The following is a 15240-nucleotide window of genomic DNA, read 5'->3' as shown; positions in this document are numbered from 1 at the left end:
TGACTGGATCACATAAGTCCCCTTGAGTTGTCCTCCAGTGTGTGGACCAAGCAACTAACTCACACCTTCTTGCCCTCTCGGGCTCCTATCCTGCTGGGCCAGAAGCTCTGGTTTCCCCAGCCAATGCGCAGAATTGGAGTTACTGATCCTCTTCAGGGCGAGACAAATGCTGGGCCAGCTCAGTTCTGGGAGGATTCAGTTGTAAGTATTAGCTGCTAGGAAATCAACCCACCTCCCACCCAAAAAAACTTCTCTTCCACTGTGTAAAAGTTTTACACAAGGTAAGCTTATATGTTCTCCCCTTTACCAATGAGAGATGCACAATGGCTGCTTCCCCCTAGATAACTCTTACTTGCATTGGGCCTCATAATAAATAAAAGTATTAAGTACAAAAGGTGGCATTTAAGTACTTATGAAATAGTCAGATCAAACTAACTTACTAAGTTAAAATAAACAAAAATGCTAGCTAATTCCAATACATTAAGAAACTTGTTACTTGCAAGTTCTTACTCCTAAGCAGTTCTAAACATCTTTCACAAACTATACAGCCTGCTAGTTTTGGCCCTGTATGTTTCCAATAGGCAATTAGGTTGTAAGTAAAGGGTCTCCTGGTGACTCCCCTAATCTAGTTCCTTCCCTTATTTCCCTTTTGTCCAATGTAGGAAGTCTGAACTCAGTTCAAACTTTTCTCATCTCGAGTGGAAAAGTACAAGATCCAAAATGGGTTTCAACCTCCAGTAGCCTGGCCACATGTCTTTCAAGGACAAACCACATTTTGGGCTTACAAGACACACAAGACTGTTCATCCATCATTGACTTGATCCCTGAGCCATTAAGTTTTGAGAGAATAATGACCTTCATTAGCATGTTCATATTTCTGACTTCACATACAAGAAGGGTACATGCATAAAAAAAAAAAAAAGATAGTGACTTAAATTGACGTTATGTGAAGTATTTTGTTTAAAGCACAACTTTAGAGTCGATTTACATCGACATCTTGCTTGCCAGTTTAAATCCATTATTATTGAATCACTTAGATTGAAATCCATCCACTATGATTTAAAGAATGTTGTTGATCCTTTTAATAGGAGCATGCATTGTTCTCCCTTTATTGCCCCATTTGTATGATGGCTTTCTTTGTGGCCCTGTTTACCACAGTCCCCGTCAGTGGTACATTGGAGGAGACTTGCCTTATCTGAGTGTCCCAGCATAGGAATGATTTTCTTCCCAGCTGGTTCATGAGGTTAAAGAGTGGCAGACATTAGTGACCATACTAAAAGTAAAAAGCAGTCAAGTAGCACTTTAAAGACTAGCAAAATAGTTTATTAGGTGTCCCACGAAAGCTCACCTAATAAACTGTTTTGCTAGTCTTTAAAGTGCTATTTGACTGCTTTTTGTTTTGATATTGTATAGACTAGCACGGCTTCCTCTCTGTTACCATACCAAAAATAGTTTTCTAAGAATAGTGTCAGATATAAACAAAAGAAATTGTGTGGAATGTGATGTAACTTCAGTAGATGGGTAACATCTTATTAATCTGAGGTGTAAAGTCTTGCCTTTTTAACCAGCGCTTTATTCATTTCTCCCTTTATACTCTTGAGGCTTCAGGTAACCTTGTTGTTGAGAATCTAGTAGGAATGTCTTCCAGATTCTAAATACCTTTAAATTACTTTTGTTACAGTGAAACAAAAGATAAAAGAAATTGTTCAAGGGGTTGCACGTGTGTATTGCAGTAGGTTTGTGCACATTGTGTGCATGATTGTCAGAAGGCTTTTCCCCTAGCTGTACGTGTCCGGTTGGCTGCTGTGCCCCCTGAAGGTGGTGCCTGTATGGTGGAGTGCATATAGAGCTCTGTCAGCCCTCGACAACACCCCCCGCCCCAGTTCTTTCTTACTGCCAGTGATGGTCCTCACAACACTTGTAGAGCAAGAGAACAAGAAAATCCTAGCTGTTTTTCCTCCTTTTTATCTGTATGTAGTGGTTAACTGTTTTAGTAGTAGTTAATAGTTTCTTGTTGGGGGTGTCCCCTTTCCCCTGGTTGTTCCTTTTTTATTCTTTCTTTCCCTACCAGTAGTTTTCCACCAGGGCATACAATGGGGCTTTTGAGCACTACAACTCCTATGACAAGCTTGTGCCCAAGAGAAACTGCATATGGCTTGCCTCAAGTGTTTAAGTGAAGGACGCTTAACAGATAAGTGCAGCATTTTATAGGAGTTTCAAGCAGAGGACTAAGTGAGAGGCATCACTGCTTGAAACTCCTGCCTGTGGCATCTGTACTCAGACCCTGGGTGCAGAACTCAGTGCCAGCCTCTTCTGTGTGCAGGATCATTGGGCACTGTGGAAAGAGGGATATAAAAACTACCAGCATTTGTCTCCCATCCATAAGGCAGGTTTCTGGGTGCAGCACCATTCCCACTCCCTGGTGCTACACAAGAAGTCCAGCTTGGACAGAGGCTGCTCTCTGGTCCAGAAATTTCACAGTCATGCTTTGGTGTGTCCCTTGTTGGGATACTGTAAGGACAATGTGGCATTCTGGTGCTGAGGATGGGACCGTCAAGTCTGGGCTCATTAGAATCCCATGTGCATGGAGTTCTGGAGAAGACTTGGATTTTCCATCCACATTGGATGCCTTTTTTTTTGTTGGAGGCAGCCAGAAGGATAAGGAGCTTATCCAAATGAGAGAACATGCAGTACTAGCACAGATGCAGGCATTGGTACCTGTTGCAGGGCACTACTTGGTGTCTGCCCTGGCCTGTGCCATTGGTTCAGTTCTCTGTCTTGGCACTGACTGCTAGAACTGATTCCAGCGTTTTATGCTGACACTGGCTCCAGTTAGGCACTGAGGCAAGCCAACCCAACCATGTTGCAGCGCTGCTTCCCATATCCTTGGCACCAGTCTCTGGTGGCTGGGGCATGCACCACCTTGGTCTGGTTCTGAGTGCACATCAAGGTCATTGATCTCCTATAGTGCCCAGTACTTCTCCATTTCCTGTTCTCTGCACCACTCCCAGCACCATCATTGGGAATGGTCCCCAGCACAGCATGCATCCTGGCCTCTACAATGCCCAGCCTCCTGTGCAGCAAGCAGCCCTTCTGGGCACCATAGGCCTACCAGTAAGACCAGGGCCCAGGGTTGAGGATGGTGTCAGTGTCTTCATCCCACCAGCCACATTCTAGCCACGATTGTTGCTCCAGAGGAGGTCACATTGGTTCTGGTGCAGGCACTGCTAGAGTACCCTACTCTCCCTCTTTCTGGTCACAGATTCATCAAAGGCAAGCTGGGGAGCAAACCTAGGTGGGTTCTTTACTTGGGGGTTATGGTCTCAGAACTTTCCCTGCATGTCAGTGTTAGGGAACTTGGGTAGTTTGTCTCGCCTGCCAGATCTTTCTTCACCACCTACAGGGCTAGTGTGTCACTACGGTCAGAGACAGCACTGCTTCGATGTACTAGGTAAACACATCACCAGGGCCTGCACCAAAAAAATAGAGACAAAGCCAGATCTTTTTGGCTATCAGGTATATTCGACTGGGGGCTCCAAACACAGATAGAATCAACAGGCACTGAGTTGATATATGTACAGTCCTTGGAATAAATTATCCAAATTCCAGGAGCCACTCCCTGCAGACTTGCACCAAGAGCATGCTGTGAATCTGGAAGAGGGGAAAAACTGTGGCCTGCACCTCCCTCTAGGCAGTGCTAGACTGACAGCTCAACTACTGGAACCACAGTCACTGCTGGCATGAAGTGGCACAACACATGGCTCCTAGAATTTCAGGGCCTCCTGTTCAACTGCAAAGGTCTGTTCTCTGACAAAACAGACTCCATGCTGCACAGCCTGAAAGGCTCCCACGTGACCCTCAAGTTGTTCGGCATTCACACACTAGCACCTCGGTGTGAGCCTCGTAGGCCACAGTCCCTCTCACACATCTTCCTGGGTCCCCCTTGGTAGGGTCATTCCTGCAGGTGGGCAGAAACGGTCACCACAGGTGATCTTCACAATCTTCCTCCAGGCTTGAGTCACTCCACTCACCCTCAAGCCCCAAAGCAAACTTGAAGATGCACCCAAGTATGGAGCACCAGTCCATTTCCCAGATCTTCCCCCTTTTTAGAAATGTCTGTCCCAGTTACATCATACCTGGGACTGTATCACCATGGACCACTGTGTCCTGAGCACAGTAGAGATGGGGTACTTCATCTAGTTCTCTGCCCTCTACCCACCACTTACCCCTGCTGCCCCCTTCCCCATAACGCTCTATGGACTCATCTCAGTAACTGCTCCTCAGTCAAGAAGTGCAATTTATCCTTGCTTTGGGGAGTGATAGAGGAGGTTCATCTATAATTCAGGGGCAGGGGATTTTATTCCTGGTATTTCCTTATCCCTAAAGCCAAGGATGGGCTCAGGCTCATTATGTATCTTTGAAACCTGAACATGGTCATAGGGAAGTTCAGATTCCACGTGGCCACCATCATTCTCTCCCTAGATCACGGGGACTGATATGATGCCTTCAATATGAAGGATGCATACTTCCATGTTTCCATTTGTTGTACAGCATGCTAGGCTCCATCTCTGGACTCTTCAAACTGATTCGACAAGTTGTACAACTCCAGCAGGGACCCAATGGACAGGTTACTCTCCTCGGCTCTGTTCTCCAATCTCTTGAATGGTGACTATGGCCCCAGGTGGTCTGTGTGGGAGTACACTTCACCAGCCCACAACTCTCCTTGTCTCTGATCAGACAAAGTGGTGGCAAGCTGGGGAGCACACCTGAGTGAGTTCCATACTCAGGGTTATGGTCTCTGAAGTCTCCCTGCATATCAGTGTGAGGGAGCTCAGGATGGTTCATCTCACTTGACAGACCTTCTTTCTCCACCTACAAGGGTGGCGTGTTGCTGTGCTGAGAGACAACACAGCTACGATGTACTATATAAATGCACAGGGTTGTATTCACTCCTCTCCCCTCTATCTCAAAGTCTTCTGTCAAAGTCTTTTGCATCACAAACTTTATCCACCAGCAAGACTTTCACTTGCTGGGGACCCAAAACACTTTGGCTGACCACTTCAGCAGGTCCTTCAGCAGGTGTGAATGGTCCCTCAGGATAGATATCACTCCCCATCTCTAGAGTGTGGAGGTTATCCCCATGTGGACCTGCTCACAATGAGGAGAAAAAGGAGATGTCACGGATCTGCTCCGTTCAGAACTGCCACCACAGCTCCAGAGCAGATGCATTCCACATTCCGTGACTGGATCACTTGCTCTACACGTTCTCTCTTACGTGCATACACAGACCCCTCCTCCAAATTTGGCAGGATGAGCCAGATATCATCCTTATTGCTCCTGCGTGGGCACAGCAGCCTTGGTTCATGGTGCTGCTTGGCCTCTTAGTGGAAATGCCAATAGTTTCACCTGCTTTATCAAAGCTGCTCACCCAAAATCATGGCCGATTGCAGCATCAACCTCTCCTCCAGTTTTCATCGTGTGGAAACTCCATGGCTGATAAAACTAGAGCTTCACTGTTTTGACTTGGTTGCAGAGGGTCCTGTTGGATAGTAGAAAACTCTCAACTATGTCACATAATTAATCTAGTGGAAGCACATCTCACTCTGATCCCTGCAGAAGTCTGTTTGCCCTCATGAGACAGCCGTGCCATTGGTACTAGACTACCTTTTTGCACCAGAAACATCAGGATTGGCTCTCTTGTCCATAAAGGGCTGTTTTGGCTGTCATTTTGTCTTTCCACCCAGGAGTGAGACACCAGATTCCTCTTTGCCAAACCCACAGTAAGGTGCTTCCTCGAGGGTCTGGAAAGATTTACTTCCAGGTTGAACACCCAGTTTGTCAGTGGGATCTCAGCCTGGTCCTGTCCCAGCTCATTTCCCTAGCCACCCACCTACCCATTTCTGAACTCCTGGCAACCTGTCCCTTCCAAGTTCCTTAATCAGTAGTCTTCCTGGTGGCTATAGCCTCAGCCAGGTGGGTTTCAAAGCTCTGAGCTCTCACCTCCAAACCCCCACACCATGTCTTTTATAAAAGATAAAGTCCATTTCTGTGTCTACTCAGCTTTTCTGCCCAAGGGGTTTTCCTCTTCCATGTCAAGGAGGACATTTTCCTACCCATGTTCTTCCCAAAACCCCACATGTGGTTTAAGGAGTGGGACTTTTTGCTCCCTAAATGTCAGGCATACCCTAGCCTTTTACATTGAACATACTGAGCTGTTGCATAGTCAGTTTTTTTGCAATAGTGGAAAGAAAGCGGGCACTGCCCATCTCATCCCAGGTCTCTCAGCATGGATAACATTCTGCATCAGGACTTGCTGTGGCTCAGCCCAGGTCCCAGCACTGGCCCACACAGCTCATTCCTTGAGGTTTAGGCTTCCTCTGCGGCTTCCCTTGCACGACTTCTGTGTCAGAACATTTGCAGGGCAGTGATGTGGTCCTCTACCCACACCTTTGCAGCACACTGCCATCATCCATCAAGCAAGGAATGAGGCAGTGTTTGGTAGAGCAGGTCTACAGACAGCGGCATGTTGATTTCCAACCTCTCCTCCAGGAAAATGGTTTGGAATTCCATGTTTTGGAATACGCGTGAGCAGTCACTGAAAGAAAAAAGTTACTTTCCTTTTTTAACTGTTCTTTGAGACTTGTTGCTCATGTCCATTCTAAATCCTATCAACCTCGCCTTTGTGGGATCACCAGCAAGAAGGACCACTGTGGGAGAGGTGGTCAGCAGATCCTGGTATGCAGGCACCACTCCAGAGGGCTCCACAGCTTACCTGGTAGCACCACTAGGGAAAAGTCCTTCTGACAGTCATACACATGGTGCGTGCATACATACTGGAATGGACATAACACATCTCACTCTTCAATTTTAATTGCCATTCTAAAATTGAAAAAAATCTTACTTTTAATCTGAATAGTTTATAAATTACTGTAGTGCAGGAATCGAGCTAGTCCCAGTTAAGGAGGTACAGAATGCTGTAAACTAAGGGCCAGGTGGAAACCTGGAAAAATAAATGTTTCTGCATGGAGGCTACACTTCTTACTTTATTTTGAAGCTTCCCCTACAATCAGCCAAAAAAAGCAATTTGATGTATTCATTAATGTGATTTGAACATTGTTTTAGAAGTGCATAGGTAGCTCCAGAGGGAGGAAATATGGGGTTCATCAAAAGGATGCAGTTAAAAAGTCTGTTTTCTTTTATAACTTAAAAATGTAAGATACTTTTTACACGTCAAGGAAGAGTTGTGGACATGAAAAATTTCTTCATCTCTCAACAGCGATATGTGGGTGGCTTCCCCCAGAGCATGGAAGGCTTTGTCACTCTAGATGAAGTTGGTGATGAAGAAGACTCAGATCATCAGAAACTGCGTAAATCAGGGATGGTGGGTAAATCTGCTGGGAAAAATGATGATAGTTTGGCTGAAATTAAGGTAGACAAGATTGAGGAGCCAGAGCAAGAAAATGAGACCTTGGAAAATGGAACTAAAACTGAGGAGAATATAAAGACTGAACCTGTTGAAACTTCTGACAACACAGCAACCCAGGATATGGAGAAAAATACAAATGAAAATACAGATGCACAGGGTGAACAAGAAACAAAAAGCATCCAAGAGAAATCTGTAGTCCCAGATGAATATAGAATTGGACCATATCAGCCAAACGTCCCTGTTGGTAAGAATTTGCCCATCTCTTCCCAGATGCATCTTTTTGCATAACACTTTCATTTTGTTAACTTTTTTATTTTTTGCAGTGCACTGGCTTTTGATCTGTAGTGTACACCAGGCCATATAACTCGGGTGTAGTTATACCAACATAGCCTTCAGAGTAGATTGTGCTATATGGGAGAGTGAGCTTCTTCCACTCATAGCTACATAGCTACCACCTTCTGGGGAGACGGATTAACTAACCAGTGGGAGATTTCTTTCCGTTAGTGTAAAGTGTCCTTATAGCACTACCGTAGTGCAGCTGCATTTTGTTTAGCCCAGAGACAATGAGTTTTAAGACTCCACGCTCTTTCTTTGGTCCCTTTTAGTCTTCCTATGCAGTCTTTGCAAGTGGCTTCTCTTCAGCCTGGAATTATGATGAGAGAGGCACAACAGCACAAAGTATTTCTTTCAATAATGAGTTAGTTTAGTTTGAAATCTCAGCAGCCTGGTGATTATTGCAATAATGTGGGGTAGAGGTCCTCAATACTAATATTGAAATTAACACTGTGTATTATAACCAAAATGTTTGCATATCTTTCTGGAAAAGGAACAGATAGAACAGCCATCTTTAACTTTTAAACACATGCTAAAGGCAGTATGTGCATATTCAGTTTCTGGCTTGAGCAAATAAAAACAAGGATGTTTAAAATAAAGCAGCTGCTCAATGCAAGTTGAGTTGTGATTTAAGGTTCATTTAGCAATATATTTGAGGTGTTTAAAAAAAAATCTTCTAATTCATTCTGCTAGTTACTTGTGGTCTCTACTTCTCTAGGTGTGAATTATGTGGTACCCAAAACAGGGTTTTATTGCAAACTGTGTTCCTTGTTTTACACAAATGAAGATGTTGCAAAAAAGACCCATTGCAGCAGCCTTCCACATTATCAAAAGTTGAAGGTAAGGTAAAACTGTCCATTTTAAGTGAAGTGATTCTTTTTTGGGAAGGATTGGGGAATAGTCTTGTTTGAGGCTTAAGAGCAGAAAATCGAATTCATCCAGTAGAACACTGGATTATTGAAACATTCCTAGAGTTTTTGCTTTGTATCACAAGAATTTTAGATGTTCCAACATAATCCTCCTTCTCTGCATGGTTGACTGTTGGAATTTGAATGTGTAATGAACAAGTCATATATTAGACCCTGTGGATTCTTTGTGAATCCTTTTGATTATAGTAGATGTAAGCTTCAGAATAGTTTTGAAGAAGGAATTAAAGGTTATTGAATCTTGTTCCTACAGTTTCTTTGAGGATGTCTTATGAGCAAAAACCGCAAGACCAAAGCTAGAGTGCTTTTAAGTAGTCACCAAAACACTAAACTTCAAACCCTAAACTGTATATAAACTTCAAAATATGCAACTTTGGATTTTATGGGCATGTGTCAGAGTTCCTGATCAAGTGAAACTGCGGTAGCACAACATGTTTTTGTCATCAGTGCTGCTTGTGTACTAAGCTGCTCTTTGATATTGTACACTTTTTTGTGTGGGGGTAGGGGCATTCTAAGAAGCAGTCGTTAACAACATTATTAAAACACAAGGAAACTTTACATCAATTATTCCATGATTCTGTATTTAGTTAATTTCACTTCAGTTCATTGGAAAGCTAGAAAGATGTTCCCTCTGTTCCATACGAACTAAGCAGGCATATGTCTGAGAGTTACTGGTGGACGTGGCTTCATCTGTAGGAGTGGGAATGCCTCTTGCTGGGGAGAGAACTGAAAGGGGAGAAGTGGTAGAGGGAACAGAAAGATAGCTAGACTGTGTTTGTATAGTTCTATAGTGGCACAGCTGCACCAATGTAGCAGCGCCACTGCAATGCTGTGCTATATGTGAAGACTCTTCTGCAGTGACAGAGCTGTCAGCATAGGTAATGTCTACTGAGAGAGTGCCGGCAGGGGGTGCTCTGCTGTTGACTTAGTGATTGTCTACAGAGGTTAGGTTGGTATAACTACATCACTCAAGGTCTGTAACGTAGACCTGGTCTTTACAATAAAGCCTCTGCAAAAGAGAAGTAGCCAGAGCATCATCAGCAGGGAGGCAGTACAAGAGAGAATCCAGGAAACATGCAATATCATATGGTACAAAATCACCAAATCCAGAGCTTTGTGCAGTTGAGTACTTGCTGATGGGATGCTGAAGTATTGATACTTGTGTAAGAGGAAAAGCAAATCTAGTTACTTTGATAGACTATCAGATTTTATTCAAATTAAATGGCATACATATTATAATGTGCTTTTTCTGCCATATGCTTAGTCACCTTTCAGCATCATTTGAGCTTGATTATACTTAAAGCAATGCTTGCATATCATTAAGAAATAAACTCCTTTCTCTACTTTGGATCATACATCTGGTTTTGTTGTTTTCATAATTGCCAAGATAAAGATGATAAAATTTGACAATGAGTGCTGTACTTGTTCAGAGTTCTCCACAAAGCATTAATTCCTGTATAAGCCATGTGAAGTAGGTAAAGTATGTGTTCTCCCCATTTTAAAGATATAGGTATGTGAGACCTAGAATATGTGACTCTCTAAGGCCACACATGAATCTGTCTGAAGTGTGAATGGAAACCATTTTTTGACAACCTGTGACCACCAGATTAGACTGAGTCTCAAGTAGATATTAGTGAATGAACTGGGTAAATGCCTAATGAGAACTTTTGATTTTGATGGGTGATGTTGGTAAAGAGTAAATTTACTTGTTGCCTTGTTCAAAGCTGCAGGCTGCTGGAAAATGTAGTACAAGTTGAGCCCCTCTAGTCCAGCACACTCTCATCCCACATCATCTAGCATGATTTTAGTTAGCTGGAGTACCTCTCATGCGTGTGGCCAAGTTTCCTGTAGTCCCATCAAGTTTATTTACAACCACCAGTCCTGGCTCTCAGGGTTCTGTGCTGTTATTTACCTGTGATTTACCCCTACATGTCTTCTAAGAGCCCAGTAAGCAGTGCAAGTGTCTAGTGCTGCTAGACAACACTGACTTCCCGTGGTCTGGCAAATTTTCTCGTTTTGGCACCAGCTCCTGATGGCGCTGTACTAGAGGCTTAACCTGTAGTTTTAAAGGAGCTATCGCAGTTTTCACACTGCCTGTGTCATTGTTATGTACCTGATACAATATAGTACACAAGGCAAAGGGAATATTTTGCCCAGTGGCAGGCTAATTAGGGAGTCAAGAAGATGTATTACTATTTCATACATTTAAGTTCACACACACACACAACAGCTTTTCATCATTTTAAGTATAAAACCATTTTAGTTTAGTTCATCTAATTGATCCAACCATGTTGGCTTTATTTTAATTGGTGGTTGTTGTTGTTGCAGAAAATTCTGGATAAAATGGCAGAAGATCACAGACAAAAGAAGGACGCTTAAGTGCAAAAAATTGATTCAAGGAAAGTGGTTTTGTTTTTAATGTTAACCTTTTTTAAATGCAGTACAAATAGTAGTAGGTGAATACTATACTTTTCGTTTTTTAGTGAAATACAGTAGGCATATAGCTCTGTTCATGTGTTAAATGTTATAACAAAGGAAGCTAATAGAAAATTTTTGTTCATGGAAAATATGGGAATGGCAACGAGTTTTTTTTTTTTTTCTTTAGATTGATATTTCAAGCTTCCATAGAACCTATTGCATCATTATGAAAGCTTATGTACAAAAAGCAAACTTTATATAAATCCGTTTTCAGGCTTCGAAAAGTTATCCTTCTTCAATTTTGATTCCATACTTCAATAAAAAATAAAACATGGTATTGTATTTTTATTACTTTCATCTAAAACATTCCATATTTCAGTCTGAGCCTAACATATTTAATTTGCAGTGTGATACTGTCATTGCATTTCACTTTGGAAAATCTTTAAATGTAAAGGTTGCATTTTTTTAAAATGTTGGATGCAGTTTCTTTTAATGTTGTTCTCTAGGTAAAAAAAAATTAGTTGGTAGTCAGCTTTAAAATTTTGTGATTCTTTTCTTGATAGGTTTTTTTTGTGTACTTCTAGTGAAATGTAAAATTCTTTTCTTCTCTGACCAGTATTATTTTCTTGAGCTCTTACTGCTTGCTACTTGAATCCTGTAGCTTTCATACATCTGATATAAGCAAAAGCAGCGTTTGAGTCTTGAAATGTTTAAAAAAAAAAAAAAAAAAACAACCACTTTATATTCTTCACAGTTTTTCATACCTGCATTTTAAAACTGGTTTGGTCAAAATCCTAGAACTGTGTTATTAATGTACCTGCACATGTGACATGTGATCAGAAATTTGCATGTATAATCTGTGTTTATCTGTAGTCTTTGATTATATACTGCTTATTTGTGGATTCAGGTTACTAAAGTGATTTACCAATAAACAAACCTAGTCAACAGTAACTTTTTGTTTATTTGTTTTGCATGCTGAACTACGTGTTTTACTGCAGTTGTGACCCAGTGTGTGCATTCATGGTATCTGATTAACTCTCATAACCTTTAGGAAATGTTTTTATTTCTGCTTAACAGTTTTGTGTGATTTAGTAGCTTATTGTGCTGTAGTATGCATGCATTAGGAAAGGAAGTAGCATAATGAATTAAAAAGCCACTTAGTGAATTGTTTTTAGGTGCTTCTCTTAGTGAATTTATTCCATTTTGAAATAATACATTTGCATTAATGCTAAGATTCAGATGCCTTTTAGATTATCATGAATGAAGATAACTAAGACCAGCTGAAATGTGAAGAGTAAAATTTGACTTTTTGTCCCTTGGCATTGAGTACAATTTTTCTGTGAGAATTCTTATGTTTGGATTAGGTGAGAATTTGAATTTCTGCACTATATAGCTTCCTGAACATCAACAAGCTGAGGATGAAATGCTGCCTGGCATTGAGTACAAAAATCTTCATTAAATAGAACAGTCTCAGAGGCAGTCAAGACAATTGAATTTTAATTAGCAATAATTCATTTTTCCACACTTGCTTTTCAGCAAGCAAGCTGTTGTGACATTCTTCGCTTTGGACTCAGCTTTTTAATTGCTGTTTGTTAAATGGATGAATGTAGAGTAACATGCAGATATATATACACAGCGCATCTTGAACACCAATTCTGCTACTAAGCCCTACACATTAAAAATAAGAAAAGACAATGTTCCTGAGCGAGACTTGGCAGCAAAGACCTATAATAGTTGCACTGACTTAAAGTTAATATAGAAGCTGTCCTGCTATTAGTGCAAATGGCAACAGATGGTTCCAAGAGTGCATTAATTGATAAGTTGGAGGATTCAACTTTTCCTACACATTAATCTTGTTTTTGGCAGGCATTCTCTTTAATAGATTTTCATGGGGGTGGGGAAAAAAGTTGCTGTTGGAGGAGGGAGCGACCTGACTTCTAACAGCATATGTAGCTGACTGATGCATTTGAATGTTCCCAGAGCAGTTGGAAAAAGCCTGAACCAACCAAACCAACCTCAATTTATGGAGCTTATAGCCACTCCCCAGCCACCTCCCCCCCCCCCCCCCAAATAAATTTGTGATGTAATATCCACTTTTTCACTGAAGTTGATTACAATGGGGATCATCGAATGGTGCAGGGATTGCACATAATGAGATCGCAAATTTTCTGAAGATAATAGTGTTGTCTTAGAGTGAAGTAGTTTGAGTACAGCAATTCTAGAAATACTGTACCTTGTGACTCAGATTTCAAGGGTGGTTAGGCATCGAAAGATTCAGAAAAGTATTTAGGCTGTTCAAGTGCTTTTGAAAATCTTGTGATGTGCTCTCTGAATAATTAGCCTAAAGATATTTGAAAATTCAGCCCTATGTCCTTTATGGATGCCTTACCTTTTATGCAGTCAGTAATCTTTGGACAGTGGAGTACAGAATTTGACAGTTACTGATAACTTAAACCTACCCCAGTCATTGATAAGGGCAACACCTTCTGCCTATACAGTTAGTGAATTCATACATTGTGTAGTTTCTTAATAACCAGTATAGTATACAAAAGGAATCAATTTGTCCATCTGATAATCCCCATTTTCTTGAGGTCCCTTCCAGTTCTAGGATTTTATGATTCTATGTCAGGTGTCTTGGCGAGGGTTGGTATATAACCATCACCTTGATTTGCTCCCAAAAGCAAACTGAGAGCCAATGGAGCATTATGGGAGTGTGGTTTTGGTTTTTTTGTGTTTTGAGATCAGACTATATAAAGCAGGTGCCTGCTACTATCTGCAGAGTTGGGGAAGACTTCCAGTGAGTAGAGGTGACAGACAGCTAAACATGAGCTCTGCTAGATAAGAGTGGAAATACTAAGCTAGCCAGGTAGAAAGGCCTTTTTTTGAGATCCGATGTAGGTCAGGGAGGCAGGAGTAGTGTTGGGTTCATTAAAATCCAGCTAGGTCTTGGGAAGGTGAAGGTAGAAGAGAATTGGATTTGAGAAGGCATAGAACTTAGTCATGTAGTGATATCAGCTGTACTATAGCCTTAAATGTCTCTCCTAGTACATGCATATATTTGTAGCAAAGATTTGGGCCGCAGTACAGAGAGCTGTCAGTCAGGAATGGGTTAGTGGGGTGAGCTCACATTTCAATGTCCTGCAAGGTAGTCGTCAATGTGCGGATAAAGTAGTATGAACCCTTAATCTGTGTCCATTCATCACCTCCCAGCCCCTCAAATCAAAAACCTCTCTAGAGCCCCCCAACAGTTCTACAACTACTCTGGGAAACTGCAACAATTAAAGTTTAACAGGTTCATTACACAACATGTCCTTCGCCTTCAGGGAGGTGGAACAAGGGGGACAAGTGTAGAAAGTGGCACCTTCTGCTACCATGAGAAGCAACTTCCCTATAAATTGTAGCAGCACCGAGGAATTCTCCCACTCAAAGCGGCATCTACACTACGAAGCAACTTTCAAGTTAGGAACTACGTCGAAGTAGCCAGCAGAGAGTCTACATGCATTTTCCTTTACTTTGAAGTAGGGAGCCCAACTTTGAAGTCCTTACTCCATTCCTGGGATTGGAGTAGTCCCCAACTTTGAAGTTTAACTCTGAAGTAAAGTGTGTGTGTGTGTAGACATTCAGCTTCGAAGTTGCACTTTGAAGTAAGCAACTTCGAAGTAATTTTTGTAGTGTAGACACAGCCAAAAAGTAGTACCCTTACCTAGTGCAGAGACACAAGTCTAATGTACAGGTAATGGCATCACTAGCAAACATGACACCTGATGCAGTTTGTTGTTCAGGCAGCTGCAGACTGAATCAGCTATTCTGTCGTTCACTCAGTGCATTTTTTTGACTTGTCAACCGTTCAGATAAAGCTCTTTGGAATGCCCCTTGTTTGAGGGAGGGAAGGGGTCACAATGTCTCCTTGCTTGCTCTGGGGAACAGAATTTTGCCCCCTCATGCACTGACTCACATCTGGGAAAAGGAGTGTCCTCTTTCATATTATGCCCATCTCACCATTAGCCCATGGTGCATAACTCAGAGCTGGGGCAAAAACTGTTCAGAGGTCACAGAGAGCTCCTCATTCTGTGTTGAAGACCCACGTCTCTGAATGTGTCTTGGATAAATCAGTCAGAGCAGGGAGTCAGGTCCCAT

General features: G+C 42.0%; 1 protein-coding gene across 4 annotated transcripts in view; it reads left to right on the top strand.

Moving 5' to 3' along the window:
• MATR3 (matrin 3) overlaps nt 1-11837 on the top strand; it is a 63067-nt gene extending 51230 nt beyond the window's left edge. For all 4 annotated transcript variants that reach the window (XM_075009661.1, XM_075009658.1, XM_075009660.1 and 1 more), the window contains 3 exons: nt 7277-7670; nt 8478-8599; nt 11014-11837. In XM_075009661.1, the coding sequence (XP_074865762.1) occupies nt 7277-7670; nt 8478-8599; nt 11014-11064 (567 nt within the window). In that variant the 3' untranslated portion in view covers nt 11065-11837. The remainder of the gene's footprint in view (nt 1-7276; nt 7671-8477; nt 8600-11013) is intronic.
• The last annotated feature ends 3403 nt before the right edge of the window (nt 11838-15240 follow it).

This window comes from Carettochelys insculpta, chromosome 15 (assembly GCF_033958435.1).
Source record: "Carettochelys insculpta isolate YL-2023 chromosome 15, ASM3395843v1, whole genome shotgun sequence".
Taxonomy (NCBI): Eukaryota; Metazoa; Chordata; order Testudines; family Carettochelyidae; genus Carettochelys; species Carettochelys insculpta.
The sequence above is the reverse complement of the archived record's forward strand: the minus strand, read 5'-3'. Positions and strand labels throughout refer to the sequence as shown.